Source organism: Hordeum vulgare, chromosome 1H (assembly GCF_904849725.1).
Source record: "Hordeum vulgare subsp. vulgare chromosome 1H, MorexV3_pseudomolecules_assembly, whole genome shotgun sequence".
In the NCBI taxonomy this organism is placed as follows: Eukaryota; Viridiplantae; Streptophyta; class Magnoliopsida; order Poales; family Poaceae; genus Hordeum; species Hordeum vulgare.
Genome location: NC_058518.1, coordinates 476,897,485 through 476,915,423, shown reverse-complemented (window position 1 = coordinate 476,915,423; position 17,939 = coordinate 476,897,485). Strand labels below are relative to the sequence as shown.

The following is a 17,939-nucleotide window of genomic DNA, read 5'->3' as shown; positions in this document are numbered from 1 at the left end:
AGGGCATCACGAAACACTTTTTTCGCTGCCGCAAGTCTTTATTCCGCCGTGATCTCGTCTGGAGCTTTCGTTTCCGGCGCCCTGTCGGAGGGAGGATCGATCACGGAGGGCCTCTTCATCAACCTTGCTTCCCTCGTGATGGTGTGTGAGTAGTTCACCATAGACCTACGGGTACCTAGTTAGTACCTAGATGGATATCTCCATCTCTCTCTTGATCTTAAATACAATGATCATCTCATCTTCGCTTTGGTCCATCCGATGTATTACTTTTGTATGGTGTGTTTGTTGGGATCCGATGAATTGTGGGTTTATGTTCTGACTATTCATGAAAAGTATTTGAGTCACCTCTGGTTATTATAATTCTTAATTGCATGATCATCATAGCCTCGTAAATCTCTTTGATCTATTGAATTGATTTGGCCAAGTGGATTGATAGTTTTCAGTGAGAGCGGTGCGTTGTAGTGGGTTCAACCTGATGGATTTCTATATCCCAGTGATAGAAGGGGACAAGATACGTCTTTGGTTTGTTGCTATTAAGGATAAAACTATGGGGTTTATTCATATTGATTGAGTTTACTTTGTCTACATCATGTCATCATTCTCCAAGCATTACTCTGTTTGTCATGAACTTAATACGTAGAGAGGCAAGCATAGAAGTGATCGTGAAGTGGAGTAATAGTAGTAGGTGCATGCAGGAGTTGGTCTATTTTCTTATGGACGTGATGCCTATATAAACATGATCATTCACATGAACATCACATAACTATTCATTTTTCTGTCAATTGCCCAACACTAGTTTGTTTACCCACCATATGTTACTTCCATGAGAGATGCCGTTAGGGAACACTATGGCCCCCAGATCTATTCACTCATATATTTACAAAACTTATCCTTACCTTGCTGCCTTTATTTGTCTTTTTTTTGCAGTTTACAATTATCTATAAATATCTACACACCTCACTTGCTTGCAAATAACGAGACCAAGTGGATTGACAACCCACTTGCCCGCGTTAGGTGCAAGTTGTTTGCTCTTTTGTATGCAGCCGCTGAAGACAGTTGAGGATTGATATTCCTTTTGGTTCCATAAACCTTGGTTTCTTAACCGAGGGAAATACTTACTCGTATTGTGCTGCAATTACCCGTTTCTCTTCACAAAAAAACCAACGCAGATCACAAGTATCACGAAGTTTATTGATACGTCTCCAACGTATCTATAATTTTTTATTGTTCCATGCTATTATATTATATCCATTTTGGATGTTTTATACTCCCTCCGTCCGAAAATACTTGTCCTAAAAATGCATATAATGGATGTATCTATAATTAAAATAAGTCTGGATACATTCATTTCTATGACAAGTATTTCCGGACGGAGGTAGTATGCATTAATATGTTGTTTTATATTATTTTTGGAACTAACTGATACGTCCCAAACGTATCTATAATTTCTGCTTGTTCCATGCTCTTTTGGGTGACATTGTTATATGTTTTGCTACATTTTAATATCATTTTACACATATTTGGACTAACCTACTAACTCAGTGCACCCAATGCCAGTTTCTGTCTGCTGATGTCTATTTTGCAGGGACTTTTACCCAATTTTCCGAAGCCCGAAAAATTCCAGAAAAAATATATAAAAAATCAGCGAAACAGAACCTTCCGGATCACCGAAGATGGTCCAGGCGACCTACTGGCGCGGCCAGGCCCTAGGCCGCGCCAGGAGGCCGCCTGGGTGGGTCCCACCTCCTCCGGTGCCCTCCTTTGGCCTATATTTAGAGTCCCGAGAGGAAACCCTTCCACAACTTTTAGAATTGCGAATTTCTCCATCGTTCCGCCGCTGCAGCGCTTCCGAGATCAGGAGCGTCAGGAGACCTCTTCCCGGCACCCTGCCGGAGGGAGGATTGACCTCCGGGAGCTTCTCCACCGCCATGGACGCTGTTGGAAATATGCCCTAGAGGCAATGATAAAATAGTTATTATTATATTTCCTGTTTCAAGATAATCGTTTATTATCCATGCTATAATTGTATTGAATGAAAACATAGATACATGTGTGGATACATAGCCAAAACAATGTCCCTAGCAAGCCTCTAGTTGGCTAGCCAGTTGATCGAGGATAGTCAAGGTTTTCTGACTATATGCAAGTGTTGTCACTTGATAACTGGATCACATCATTAGAAGAATCATGTGATGGACTAGACCCAAACTATAAACGTAGCATGTGATCGTGTCATTTTGTTGCTATTGTTTTTCTGCGTGTCAAGTATTTATTCCTATGACCATGAGATCATATAACTCACTGATACCGGAGGAATACCTTGTGTGTATCAAACGTCACAATGTAACTGGGTGACTATAAAGGTGCTCTACAGGTATCTCCGAAGGTATCCATTGAGTTAGTATGGATCAAGACTGAGATTTGTCACTCCGTGTGACGGAGAGGTATCTTGGGGCCCACTCGGTAATACAACATGACAGACAAGCCTTGCAAGCAATGTGACTAAGTGTAAGTCACGGGATCTTGTGTTACGCAACGAGTAAAGAGACTTGCGGTAACGAAATTGAAATAGGTATGCGGATACCGACGATCGAATCTCGGGCAAGTAACATACCGAAGGACAAAGGGAATGACATACAGGATTATATGAATCCTTGGCACTGAGGTTCAATCGATAAGATCTTCGGAGAATATGTAGGATCCAATATGGGCATTCAAGTCCCGCTATTGGATATTGACCGAGGAGTGTCTCGGGTCATGTCTACGAAGTTCTCGAACCCGCAGGGTCTGCACACTTAAGGTTCGATAATGTTTTAGTATAGTTGAGTTATATGTGTGGTTACCAAATGTTGTTCGGAGTCCCGGATGAGATCACGGACGTCACGAGGGTATCCAAAATGGTCCGGAAACAAAGATTGATATATAGGATGGTTTCATTTGGTCACCGAAAAGTTTCGGGCATTACCGGCAATGTACCGGGAGTGACGAATGGGTTTCGGGTATTCACCGGGAGGGGCCCACCCACCCTGGAGTGAGCCCAGTAGCCTTAGGGTGGTGCACCAGCCCTTAGTGGGCTGGTGAAGCCAGCCCAAGAGGGCCATGGCGCCACAAGTGAAAAAAAAACAAAGGAAAGGAAAAAAAAGTAAAGAGGGAGGTGGGAAGGAAGAGGAGGCCTCCTCCTTCCCCAAACCGAATTGGAGATGGAGTCCTCCTCTCCCTTCGGCCGGCGCACCCTTGGGGTCCTTGAGCCCCAAGGCTAGCCCTTCCCCTCCTCCTATATATACTGGTGGTTTTAGGGATTTTGAGACACAACTTTGCCACGTGCAACTCAAACCTATACCACGTAGTTTTACCTCTAGATCGGATTTCTGCGTAGCTCGGGCGGAGCCCTGCAGGAGTAGATCATCACCACCACCGGAGCGCTGTCACACTGCCGGAGAACTCATCTACTTCTCCGTCTCTCTTGTTGGATCAAGAAGGCCGTGATCGTCATCGAGTTGTACGTGTGTTGAACACGGAGGTGCCGTCCGTTCGATGCTAGATCGGAACGGATCGTGGGACAACGGTGATTTGAATCACGAAGCTGTACCACTACATCAACCACGTTTCTTAAAGCTTCCCGCTTAGCGATCTACAAGGGTACTTAGATCTAATCTCCTCTCGTAGATGGACATCACCATGATAGTTCTTCGCGTGCGTAGGAAACTTTTTGTTTCCCATGCAACGTTCCCCAACAGACGCTTCCCGCGCCTCACCAAAGAATTGGTGTCGGATTGAACTAGCTCGACTGGGAAGGATATTACATTGTCCCATTCTGCACAAATATGTGCAAATTCTGTTATTGGCAATGCTACAAGTATTGGAAAGCAGTGCAAGGTATTCAATTATCTAATTGGGGAAGCTTGCAGTATTGGTCAAAATGTTCTCATTCATGGTTCCTATGTATGGGATAATGTCATAATTGAATATGTGTGAAAAGTGACTAACTCCTTAGTCTGTGATGTGTTCATCTAAGGGCCTAGCAATTGCTGAGCGTGGGTGCATATTGTCATTTATGGTATGTTGCTATATACTATTACATTTCTATGCTATTCACTTTTCTTGTACTGCTACATACAGTAATTTCCTATCCAGCAGCATTTCACATATTAATCACATTCTTATTTGCATCATTTTAGTTTAAAGTTGGAAAGAATGTTGTTGTCCCTGCCTATTCAAAAGTGTCACTACTTGAGAAGCCTTCAAATGAACATAGTGATGAGGAACTTGAGTATGCTGACACCAATTATGTAGTTGAAGATAGTCCACGTAAGTCTGCATACCCTAAAATTTCTATTATTGTTCATACATGCCTTTTCAATTGTTTTCTTATGATGATTTGAACCAGTATCACTCATGTTTTACTTACCAAACTCGCTTTCTGAAATCAGCGTTCGGGTATAAACTCTTTTCTACCCCACAAAAGTATTTGTGAATTTCTACAAAATGTGGACAACCATGACACTTATTTTTTTGAAGATCAACTATGAGTATGACACAAGTCGGCCATCCTTAAATTATGGTCTGTCCTGGACAACATATTACTTACATGTAACACGGTATAATTCTCATTATCTTTTTGAGGTAGCAATGGCATGCAAGCAGATGAAATTGCAGTTTTGCGGTAAAAATTATTTTATTTTATGAACATAAAAAATAAATACATGTCAAGAATTCAAGACGAGATACAATCACTTCTTTTTCATATGGAACATTGAACCAACTTTGCTTGTATAGAGTATGAAAGTTGTTTGCTGTATCTTTTTCTAATTTTATGGCCTGTCAATGTAAATTTGACAAGTACATCACATACTCATTTTCTATGCTTGAAGGCAATCTCTTTGTCTGTACACTGAATTGTGCATAAATCTAGACATAATTAAAAAAAATTAATGGTACACCCTCAGAGATCAAAAATATGTGTCGTGCTTTTAGCTCAAATTTGAACTAAAACCATGACACTTATTTTGGATCAGAGGGAGCACCAATCAGTGCATATTTTGAGTTGACGCAAAAAAGAAAGGTATAGGATATGTTTGTAGCTTTTCAACGGTATCTTATTTGCATAATTTTGGTCAGTGGAGCAAGAGTTCCACCCAAAATAAGTTTATGTCTGACATTTATTTAATAGTGATTGTTATCCGCCACCGCTACACATTCCATGATGCCCGGTCCTTCAATTTCCCACCGTCGCGGGCAGATCCTGATCCAAAATCGTCCATCTGCCTCTGGCAAGGACTGGTTATGTTGCTCAGGTGAGATGCAGGAAGAAAACGCTTAAGGAGCTGCGGGAGGTGATGGAGATTTTCGCGGACAGCCTCATCCAGTTTTTCCTGGGAATATTCGGAAATCGTGGCTGCGCTCAACTATTCTATCCTCTCATCCAAACAACTGCCATCCCTAGAAAAATGGCTATCCCTATTTCATCATGTGATAGCCACACAACCAAACGCCACCCTAGGAGGACATATGTTTAGGGCCGTTTGTTCATTCGTTGATTCTGCTCGATTTGATTCTTTATGCTATGCTACTGGTGGTCTTCTAAAGATCTATGTTGATGTTTTTTGTATAAACCATTTTTTGAGCCGTTGTATAAACCATTTGATAGTAGTACGTACTCTTTCCGTTCCTAATTAATTTTTTATATTAAAGAACTACATATGGATGTATATACATATATTTTAAAATGTAGATTTTTTTTTTGTTCCGTATGTATTTCCTTAATATTTTTTTTTAAATGACTTATATTTAGAAACGGAGGGAGTACATGATAAGAGGGCAAAGGGCATTTGTAAGTGGTAAAGAGCTGAAGAAAGCGATGAATTAGTTTGTGCAGTCATCACACTGATTTGAGCCCTACGAAAGTCACTTCTTGCTTGATTTTATAATGACGACTCTTGCTTATGAAGAACTGACTGCATTTGCATGAATAAAAATATACTGCTAGAGCAATAGTAGAACTTATGCGTCATCAGTAGCCAGGTTAGGCAACCATCCTGATGCATTGGTGCATTGCATCAGGATTCAGGAAGGATTTAAAAACGTACGGTACGGTAATGGGCAAACCCTATACACATTGTATACTGCGCCAATTAATGCGTATAGGGGCGGGCTGCATCAATTAGGCTGGTCACAATGGGGAGTAACATAAGGTAGGAACCTATACATTTTTCTAGACTATGTTCCTATCTCCATAATGGGGAGTAACATATATGTAGTGTCATGCAACAATGCATTTATTAGGCTATAGACTCATTGTTTGTTGGAGTGTGTGATGTTCCGGTAACTTAGCTAGTTACCACAAGCACCTCTCTCTTCATTAAATATGTGCCACATAAGCAAAGTTGTATTGGAGTGTGTGATGTTACTGCTAAGTTCCTCCCCATTGTGACCAGCCTTAATCCCGGAGGGAGTACTGGTTTATTTGCTCAGACAGCTGCCAAACAAACTCAGAAACTCGAACAGAAGGGTTTCCCTTGTTAAAATAATGGGTATGGACAGTGGCGGAGCTAGGCAAGATCTGTTGGGTGGGCGAGTCAGAAAATGTAGATGTTTGGGGGCGTAAAGACTTTTTTTTTCTCTCTAATCTGAGGACCCTGAAAAGAATCCTTAACAATTTTTATCAAGGTTGGAGGGGCCGTGGCACCTGCAGCCACAGCCCTAGCTCCGCCAGTGGGTATGGATGCCAGCAGAACACAAAAGTAGTTTCTAAAAGTGTGAAGCAGCAGCGTAGATGCATTTCGGAGCTTTTTGCAACATCTGACGCAACAGTGTTTTGGAGAACAGTTCCATAGCTTCTTCACATGTTTGTTTAAGTGGACCGACGATGCATTGTCTCAACGCAGCTGGGAGGATTCAGATGTTTGTGTATGCTGATGAATATAACTAGCTCGTCTTGAGACAAATTTTATCTTTTCTTCTGAAACTGTTTCCTTAATCAAATCAGAAACACAGGGAACGGAAGGAGAAGATGGATTAGCAAGGCCTCACCAGCTGAGACTGAGAGCCGACACTTACAGAAACCGACCTCCCAACACTCACACGAGCAACCAGAAATAAACAGGAAGCGCCTGCCTCTTGCTCACTCATCTACTTCACGCTTATGGAGTATATCTGATGACAGACGCACAAGGTCACACTTGCACCACTGCACGCTCCGACACGGGCTTCACTTCAGACAGAGTTCAGGCGTCTTCGTCCATGCCGTCCTCGTCCCCGTCCTCCATGACCCTCATCTTCTTCACGGCCTTGGCGGCCTCGCCGCCGCCGCCGGCGAGGGCGCCGTTGGGCACCTGGATGAGGATGTCGGACCTCTGGCCCGTCTCGGCGTTCACCAGCCCGCCGGTGCGGTCCACCCGGTAGGCCAGCTCGTCCTTGTTGGCGGCGTCGATGTACACGGTGCAGTTCTCGTCGATCTCCTCCTGGATCAGCATCTTGGACAGCTGCGTTACCACCCGCTTCTCGATCCACCTCCGGATCGGCCGAGCGCCATACACCTGCAACAATGTGGAACGAATTCAGAGTCAGCGTCCGAGCCCGAAGAAGGTGAAGAAATTCAGAGATTCAGTAAGGATTGCTGTCACGTACTGGATCGTAGGCCAGAGACAGGATGACGTCCAGCGCGGCGTCGGTGACGGCCAGGGCGACGCCCCGCTCGGCGAGCCGGACGGCCACGTCCTTCATCTGCAGGCGAGCGACCTTCCTCAGCTGCTCGTGGGACAGCGGGTCGAACACCACGATCTCGTCCAGCCGGTTCAGCAGCTCCGGCCTGAAGTGCCTCCTCACCTGCACACATAAGACACACGAAGTTCAGTATCAGAATACAGATTACAGATATAGTTTTGGTGGTTCTGGAATCGAAAACGAACTGATCCATACATACCTCCTGCATGACGAGGTCGCGGGCGACCTTCATGGAGTTCTTGCCCACCATCCCGGCGAGGAGGTGCTCGGCGCCGAGGTTGGAGGTCATGATGATCACGGTGTTCCTGAAGTCCACAGTCCTGCCTTGCCCGTCGGTCAGCCGGCCGTCGTCGAGCACCTGGAGGAGCGTGTTGAACACGGCCACGTGCGCCTTCTCCACCTCGTCGAACAGGATCACGCTGTATGGCCTCCTCCTCACCTGTTCCGTCAGCTGCCCGCCCTCCTCGTGTCCAACATACCTGCATTCAGAGAAACAATTTAATCAGCACCCAACAAATTCAGTCTTTGTTTACCCTCACAATTGCAGACAGGAGGGTGAAATGTGGATAAATAACACCATGAATTTAGTATTCAGAATTATAAATTAAATCCTGTAAGCATCCAATTCAGTTTTCCTCTACAGCTAAAAAATTCAGGGATTAAACATTTAGCAGAATCATCAGTGGCTCGCTGTGCTTACCCGGGTGGTGCTCCGATGAGGCGAGCGACGGAGTGCTGCTCCATGTACTCGGACATGTCGATGCGGACGAGCAGGTTCTCGTCGTCGAACAGCTGCTCGGCGAGGGCCTTGGCGAGCTCGGTCTTGCCCACGCCGGTCGGGCCCAAGAAGAGGAACGACCCGGTGGGCTGCTGCGGCCGCCCAAGCCCTGCCCTGGACCTCAGCACCGCCTCGGCGACGGCGTTCACCGCCTCGGTCTGCCCGACCACCCTCGTGTGCAGCCTGTCCGCCATGCCGACCAGTCTCTCCTTGTCATTCTGCCCGAGACGGGTCACCGGAATGCCAGTCCACCGGCTCACCACCTCCGCGATCTGCTCCGGGCCGACGGTCTCGGTGAGCATCAGGTTCTCGCCGGTCTCGCCCTCCAGCTTGGCAATGGCGGCGTCGATCTCCTGGAGCGCGCCGTACTTGAGGTCGGCGACGCGGGCCAGGTCCATGCGCCGCTCGGCCTCCTGCAGCGTGAACTGCAGCTCCTCGCGCCTCTGCTTCAGCTTGCGGATCTCATCGATCCTCTCCTTCTCCTTCCTGTACTTCATCGTCAGCGGCTGGAGCTTGTCCCTCAGGTCGTCGAGCTCCTTCCTCACCTCCACCAGCCGGGCCTTGCTGGCCTTGTCCTTCTCCTTCTCCAGCGCGTGGAGCTCCACCTCCAGCTGAATCCTCTTCCTCTCCAGGTTGTCGATCTCCTCCGGCTGGCTGTCCAGCTGCACCCTCACGTTCGCGCACGCCTCGTCCACCAGGTCGATGGCCTTGTCAGGGAGGTGCCGGCCCATGATGTACCTCGCCGAGAGCTGCGCGGCGACGACGATGGCGCGGTCCTGGATGCGCACTCCGTGGTGCCCCTCGTACTTCTCCTTGAGCCCTCTGAGGATGCTGATTGTGTCGGCGACGCTCGGCTCGGCGACGTACACCTGCTGGAACCGCCTCTCGAACGCGGCATCCTTCTCGACGTACTTGCGGTACTCCTCCAGCGTGGTGGCGCCGATGCACCGAAGCTGGCCTCTGGCGAGCATCGGCTTGAACAGGTTGGCCGCGTCCATGGACCCCTCCGTCCTCCCGGCGCCGAGGACGAGGTGTATCTCGTCGATGAAGAGGATGACCTTGCCCTCGGCCTCCTCCACCTCCTTGAGCACGGCCTTGAGCCGCTCCTCGAACTCGCCGCGGTACTTGGCGCCGGCAACGAGCGCGCCCATGTCGAGCGCGACGAGGCGGACGTCGAGCAGGTTGCTGGGCACGTCCCCGCGCACGACGCGCTGCGCGAGGCCCTCCACGACCGCCGTCTTGCCGACGCCGGGCTCACCGATGAGGACGGGGTTGTTCTTGGTGCGGCGCGAGAGGATGCGCACGACGCGGCGGATCTCCTCGTCGCGGCCAATGACGGGGTCGAGCTTGCCGGCCACCTCGACGAGGTCGCGGCCGTACGTCTTGAGCGCCTGGAAGTTGGTGTCGCCGGAGGCGGACTCGACCTTGCGCGAGTCGCCGCCGCGGAGCTTCTCAAGCTCGGCGCGCACCCGCGAGGCGGACACGCCGGCCTCCTTGAGGCAGTCGGCGATCTGCGAGTCCTCGAGGAGGCCCATGAGCAGCTGGTCGACGGCGAGGTGCGAGTCCCCGCGCTTTTTCTGCGCGGACTGCGCGCGGCGGATGGCCTTGATGAGCGCGGTGGAGGCCGGCACGGAGTCCGGCGGCGGCGACTGGGACGGCAGCTTCTTGAGCGCGGCGGTGAGCACGCGCTCGAACGAGTCCCCCGCGGCCGCGTTCCCGCCGGACGCCCCCGCGACCGCCTGGCGCAGTATGCCCGACTTGTCGGCCGCCAGCGCCGCCGCCAGGTGCAGCGGCGTGATCTGCGCGTGGCCGGCCTCCGACGCCGCCTCGTGCGCCGCCACCAGCGCCTCGTTGGTCTTGTGCGTGAAGTTGTCCGGATTCATGGCTGCTGCTGCTGCTCGCACTCACAATCTACAATGATCGAACGGACTGTCGCGTTTGGAAGATTGATTGGGAATTGGGATCACCGAGCGTTTGTGGGATTGCTCTGCTTCTGGATTCGATGGTGTGCTGGGGGCCGGAGGGCGGCGGGGATAAGAAGGTGGGAGCGGAGAGTTCGCCGGGAGTCTAGAAGCTAGTGGAAGCGGCCGGAAATGGAAGCGGCGAGATGGCACGAGAGTGTTCACTCTGACGCCGCGGGGCCGCGTGCTCTCCTGGCCGTTGGATCGGCAGAGGAAGCGCCTCCGATGCGCGACGCTTGTATCCCCAGCGGATGCGGTTGTTCGGTGTCGGCTCTCCCGGGCCCGGTATGTGGGCGGTAGTCCCTGACCTGTGGGGCCAGGAGAGTCCACGCACGGGCCCCACGTTCCGTTTCTGGACGTCTGTCTCCGTTCCATGCCCCGAAGAAAAGATGGATAAAGTTCGTGACGGCATCGATCCACAGTCACGAGGTTTTCTCCTGTGGGTGCCTGGAGTAGTGACACGTCCGTGTTGAGAACGCCATGTGTCGAAATGGTTGCGATCGCTTCTTCCAAGTGTCATTGCGCAATGTTAAGAAAAATAAGCTACGAAGCATGATACTTTATAAATCTACTAGCAAAATGGCTCGTGCGTTCCTACGAAAGAAAAACATAATTTTTAATGACGGTGATCACATTATGTTCATATAGCATCGTTTGATTTAGAAATTTTGTACACAAATGTAAAAAATATTTCTTCATTTAAATTTATTTAAAAATTGAAGCAATCTTTATATTTTCAAAAAATATATATCATCGTTGTCAAAAATCTTGGTAACTCAAAGATTTATTCTGAATTTCAAGATTTTTTTTAGAAAACATACAATAATAATCCGATCCATCTAACAGTTAATTCTTCAAAATTCACACATGTATATTGTCACAAAGACTTATAAGCATTAATGTTTAACTACATACATTAGATCTTTCGTGAACAATTTTACAAATATGGGAATAATTTTAAAATAGAGAACATTTTTTACAATTCACAAACATTTATTAAAAATCATGAATATTTTTTATATTTCGAACGGGTTTAAATATTTTCTTTTGAATTGGCGATGACGAACATAATTTTTATGTTGGAGGATTTTATTTTAAATTTACAAACATTTTTTGAAACGCATGAAGCTTTTATGAATAAACAAACATTTTTATAAATTAGTCATATATTTATTAAATTCATGGACATTGTTTTGGAATTTGCAAAAAAAATATAAAATCCGACGCTTTTTTTGAATCCCATTTTTATTTCAACATAAAAATTCGTGAGCATTTTAATTCAAAATTCCTATTTTTTAATATGCAAAAGTTTTTGTAATTCTAAATTATTTAACTTATAAATAAACAAAAATGGAACGGAAAATTTTAAATAAATTAAACTATCAAAACAGGCATATGCGAGTATTTTTTACAAAACTCCGAGCAGTTTTTGAAGTCACAAACATTTTAATTTTTTAAATATGTTGATTTATATTTTTCAGTTTATTAAAATTTTAAAGATTATTTGAAGTTCTAATTTATTTAAAATAAAAGTAAAAACGGAACTGAAAATAAATAAATAAACGGAACTAAAAGTAGGCGCCTGTGCGTTGGCCGGCCCATACGGTGTGCTGGATATTCTCCCAGCGTGGAGAGCATAATATAGGAGGTTTTTACATGGGCCGGCCCAGTCCAAGATTTTTTGCTTTGTGAAACGTTTTCTATTACTTACCGGTGGCATGGTGAGTAATTTATGCAAAATTTAGGGTTAATTTTCAAAACGGACGACCAAAAACCAAATTTGCTTTATTATTAGGGAGAGATGTATCGCGCTTTTCAGTACTACACCGATACCTCATACGTTAGGTACGGCTTTAATAGGACAACACTACACCTACGGATGATTTTTTACGGAATCAATTTACGGCCTTCAGTGGCATTATTTGATTGGCTGGAAACCAGGAGAAGGGACCCACGGTTGAAATCACGGGACAGAGGGCTCCGTAAGTTAATTGTGTAGGTAGTCCGTAGGTGTAGCATTTTTGGCTTTAATATGGGTATTCTCAAGTATAAAAATAAAAAATATGTTGATACGGGTATTCATGAAGTATCGGCGTTCAGTATTGCTTCTGTCTTCATGTATCGTTGATCCTTTCATATAGATAGTGAACGTGTATACTATACTAATGTAATAGTTAAGTATTTAACCAAAAACTACTATAATTCACGCAAAAGTATCCAGAAACTAGCACTATACATTTTTGTGTGAAAAACTACCACTTTCAGCCTAATCAGTGGCAAAAAAATACCAAGATGTGTAACTGCCCGTTTTAACGGTTTTAATCATTTTCCCGACTTCTCGGACCCGCATTTCATGTGTAACTGTCCACTCCTTGCTCCGTTAGTGAGAGGCATGGGCTGCACAGTGGGGTGTGCGAGCAACCGCGCTCGCCGCACCCAGGCCTGGGATCCCCCTTCTGCGGCACCAACGTCACATGCCCGTTGTACAGGAACTGGAGCACCGGCACGAACACCTCGTAGCTCACTGAGTTCATGGGTATCACCGCTCCCCGCCACATGGCCGTCGCGGAGGCCGAGCCAGAGCCTCCGGTGCCGCGCGGGGAGGAAGCGGATGCACCGGAGGGGGCGCGCTGGCTGAGGTTGTCCATGAGCACCGCGTCGGGCGAGCCGGCGGCGGCCTGGTCAGACGCACGCCGCAAAAGAAGAGGCTGCGCGCGGCGAGGATGCAACGGTGCGCGTGCACCAGCCGGCCCTCCACACTGAACGTCACGTCGCTGAAGGTTCGGCCGTTGATGAGCAGGTTGAGGTAGTCCTGAAAGTGCGTTATATCGACTAGAGGGGGGTGAATAGGAGATTTTTAAAATTTCATCACTGAGGAAATTCCTTTTGAGGAAATTCCTCACTGATGACTAACTTACAGCGGAAACACTAAAGGATCAGAAATGCAAAGTTTGACAATAGCAGTTCTCCAGTGTGAGAAATGTGAAAATAGATTGCACAGTGAGCACGCACGCAGAAAACAGATGAGGATTAACTAGCGTGAAGAATTTGGGGTTGAGGAATTTCAGAGAAAGTCTTCAGCAAATTCTTCAAACAGTAACAGTGAAAGTCATCAACACGTAAACTGAGAAAAGTAAGGAGTTGAGGAATTAGAACCCGTTTCACAGCGAAGACAGTAGTTGATGACCCAGTTCCAACTGTTGTGACAGTCGTACGTCTGGTTCGAAGCGTCTTGGTATTGAAACCAAAGGACACACAGTCCCGGGACACACAGTCCCTAGCATGTTCTCCTTGGGCTAAGAACACACAGTCATCGCCCAACACTCGTGGTAAGTATTCAGGGCAGACTTCCAAACCCTCACAAACTTGGTCACCCGACGATCCACAATTGACTGCTGGATTGCTCTAGACCATGACGCCTAACCGTCTGAAGGATGCACAGTCCTCAATGGTAAAAGGCTTAAGTTCCAGACAGGAACAACTTCTTCAGTGATGCTCAATCACTAGGTTTGGTTTGTGGTTTCGGTGTATGGGGTTTTTCCTCACTGATGAATTACTCTCGAAGACTCTGAGGAATTGGGTTGCTCTTATGGCAAGTGTCAGTTTCTAGCGGAGCAGCCAACCAGCAAATGGTTGTGGGGGCGGCTATTTATAGCCTGGGAGCATCCCGACATGATTTGACACTAATACCCTTAAATAATATGATCGCTGGTGTGGATAAGACCAATGATGTGGCGTGGCTATCGAAACGGTCGGGACCCTCAACTGTGAGAGTCCTCATGTCACTCGTATTCCTCACTTGAGGCTTTTGATAGGATTAGGCTTGGGTTGAGCATCATGAGGAAATTCATTCCAAAGTGTAACTTCGACCCCCTTTAATAATACGTGTTCCTATTACTCAAGTGTGAAGAAAATAAAACAGAAAGAGTAAATCTTCATGCTTCAAAGTCTTCAAAATGATTTTCTTCAGGACACACCGAATTTCTCAATTTCAGTATCTTCAAGAGAATATCAATTTCATCCCAGATTCTTCGCGATTCAGTTCTTCAGCTTCAGACCAATTTCTTCAACCGAAGATATACATTTTTAGGGGTCGATATTCATCAAATATCTCAAACTCCTTAGTGACTTATAGATCATGTGTACACTCATAAACACATTAGATACTTAACCTATAAGTCTTCAAACCACCAAAATCACAAAGGGGCACTAGATGCACTTACAATCTCCTCCTTTTTGGTGGTTGATGACAGTTAGGTTAAGTCTTCAACAGGGATAACAATATGAAGTGTAAATATTTAATTGAGGAATTTGAAATCAAGATTCAGAGAGACTCCCCCTGAAGATGTGCATATCTTGAGGACTTTGCTTTCTACAGCAAAAGCACATTGATGATTTATATCATGGAGATCCCCCCCCCCGTGAGTGTTGTAAATCATGCATACATGTAACATATAGTATGAAGAAAATGAAGATGCATGATAACAAATGGTATCTGACGAATTCCAGAATGCGTGCATTAAAAACTTGAGGAATAAGCATGCGAAGAAAAATGTTCAAAAGCGTCACGGTACCATCGGGCTTAAGTTACAACTCATTACATAAAAACTTCAGAAGAGCCAAGAGTTTGTAACTTAAATATAGTTCATAAGCCCCAAAATATCCCGCTTTAAGACTAACTCTCAAGTTTCTCCCCCTTTGTCATCAAGTGACAAAAGGGACAAACTGAGGACTAACGTCCGTGAAGACTTCACTTCTTGGCGGTTGACGAAGAGGCGTGATGCTTCTTGGGAGTAGTCTTCTTCCTTGGATCGGTAGCAGTGTCGACCTGTTCTTCATCAGTTTCAGCAGTGCAGAATGAAGAAAAGGAACTGTCTTCAAGGTCTGGAACTGGAATGGGCCTGAACTTCTTCTTGGGTGGCCACGACCAGTCAAAGTCTCGCTCAAAGTCCATTTCTTCAAGCTCTGTCTGAGTCTTCAGATGAGCAAGTGTAGCCGAGGTGTGATCAAAAACCTCATGCGGATAGTGATGGTTAAGCTTCACAAAGTTATGTGTTTCAGTGAGGGTTTTCACAATAGCGCCAAACTGGCGTTTGACCCACTTGTGATTGCGATCCACCTTCTGGTGAAGACCGAGGAGAAGCTCTCTTGTATTCATCACGCGAGGAGGGATGGGGCTTGCCGGGCGAGTCTCAGTATCATCCCATGAAGAATAAGCTTCTGGCTCTCTGAACTGGCCATCAAGGGGCCTACTGCCTTCATCAATCACTGACTTGCCTTTTCCTACAACTGGCTCAAAAGTCTTCTTGTTGACCCGGATAGGAGGCATATAACCAACATGGTTTTGGAAATCAGCATGGAAGTTGATGCATGTCCTTGTCCTGATGAATCTCATGATCCATGGGGCATATATCTTGTGATCAGATGGACACATAGCATTGTCGGCCAAAGTTCTCAAGAAGAAATCATGTATGTTGATAGGAATACCATGGATCATGTTGAAGAGTATATTCTTCATGATGCCTACGACATCTTCTTCATCATCATGGCCTTTGATCGGTGCGAGCACACTGCAGAGGATTCTGTAGACAGACCTTGGTGTATATTTGAGCTTGTGGACGAGGAAGGTTTTTCTCGGTGATTGCCCTTCAGCCAAAGGCTTCATGAGGACTTCCATCATCCCGTTGGGCAGCTCACGTTCACCCTAAAGCTTCACAGACTCCTGTGAGGGAATTGATACGGGCAGTTCACGGAGGAGCTCAGTTGCAGGAGCCTTGTAGTGAGTGTTTTGTGTCATCCAGTCAAACACCCATGTGTTAATGTCTTCAGGGTCGCCAGATATGTGAAGAGTGGCATAAAACTGAAGAATGAGCTTACTGTTCCAATCAGATATGTCTGAGCACATTGGTAGCAGGCCAGCTTCATGGAGGACATTAAGGACTGGAGCTAGGCACGGTATTGCTTCAAGTTCAACGTGAGGAATATGTCTGTGCTGGAATATCTTGTTCCTTCCACACAGCACAGAGGCATAGTAATTCAGTTGTGTCCTAGTCCAAAACTTCAGATGTCTCATTTGAGGCTTATCATAGGGATTCTCTCCAATGAAGTACATGCGTTCTTCAAAGAAGTTCTCCTTTTGAAACTTCGTTCGCTTGGAGAATGGCTGACGCTGCATTGGCTGAAGATTTAGCTGAGGAACAGGAGGGGAGACAACAATTGCAGTCTCGGGGTTGAGCACGACGAATGCATTATCTTGATCAGGTGCATTTTCTTCAGCATTGTCCTCAGGGTGAGGAATTTCATCAGCTGGGGCTTCAGGCTGAGGAGCTTGCTCTGGCTGGGCATCAGGCTGAGGAATAGGTTCATCTTGCTCAGGTGGAGGAGTTGGGTCAGCTTGTTCCTCATCTTGAGGATTTTTCACAGGACTTTGAATTTCATCAGCTTGAGGAATATCACTTTGTTGTTCCTCAGCTGGCTTGGTGACAAAGGGCTGAGGACTGTCGTCAATACGAATTTCTTCGTCAGTGTGTTCCTCAGATGCGGCATCCTTCATTTCCTCATCTGTCCCTTTCTCTTGGTCAGCAAGGATGACCATTTCATAAGACGGAGCAACGTTGAGGGGCACTGGGTCTAGTGGAGCATTATCTTCAAGCGCTTTGAGGCGCTTGGCCTCTGTTTCTTCTTCTGCTTAGGAGACCTTTCTCTTTTTGGCTTCCTTCTCAGCAGCTCTGGTTTTCTTCACGTCTGATGCAGACAGAATCATCTTCTTCACCTTTGAAGCTTTTGGTGAACGGGTTCTCTTGACAGATTCATCGGCTGACATTGAGGAACCAGGTGGAGCAGAGTCATCAGCTTGCTTTGATGCAGCAGCTGGATCAGGGGCAGTCTCACGAGCTGTAGCAGATTCATCAGTTGGATTTTCCATGGTGATTTATTCAATAGCCAGTATATCCACACGGCTTTCTTGGGGTATTTTCTCAGCTTGAGGAGTTTCATCAGCTTGAGGAGATTCATCAGCTGGCTCTTCAATCAGAGGCTGAGGAGTTGGTGCTGGAGGGGTCGCCTTCTTGTTGTAGTCGTCAACAACTTTAGTGGCCAGTTTGATGAAATTGCTCTTGAGACTCTGACGATCAGATAGCTTGGAGTACTTATCAGTCAAAGTCTTCAACTAAGCCTGTGTTGACACCAGTGCATCAGGCGTCAAGCTGAGGAGATTCTGCTTGAGGAATTTTTCCTTTTTAAGCTTTACAACCTTGTCCTGCTTGGCTTGCTGTTCCTTCCACTTGGCCTCGTTGATGAATGTGGCCACCATGTGGATGATGCCAGGGGCAAGTTTTAAATCATCAAGCGGAGTGTTTGGATCCTCATACCAGATGTTTATGTAGTCTAGGAGGACCTTGGGATCCATGGCCAGAGGAATAGTGCTACCAGAAGCTTGAGCTACCCTCTCCTGCTTGTTTCTGATTATAGCTTGCAGGGTT

At 46.5% G+C, this 17,939-nt stretch overlaps 1 protein-coding gene across 1 annotated transcript; it reads right to left on the bottom strand.

Moving 5' to 3' along the window:
- Positions 1 to 6,931: 6,931 nt before the first annotated feature.
- LOC123446999 (chaperone protein ClpB1) lies at positions 6,932 to 10,570 on the bottom strand. Its single transcript, XM_045123551.1, has 4 exons — positions 8,420 to 10,570; positions 7,919 to 8,198; positions 7,624 to 7,821; positions 6,932 to 7,532 (listed from the first exon to the last, which is right to left on the bottom strand). The coding sequence occupies exons 1-4, from the start codon at positions 10,378 to 10,380 to the stop codon at positions 7,221 to 7,223; spliced, it is 2,751 nt and encodes a 916-aa protein (XP_044979486.1). The 5' UTR covers positions 10,381 to 10,570; the 3' UTR covers positions 6,932 to 7,220.
- Positions 10,571 to 17,939: the final 7,369 nt, after the last annotated feature.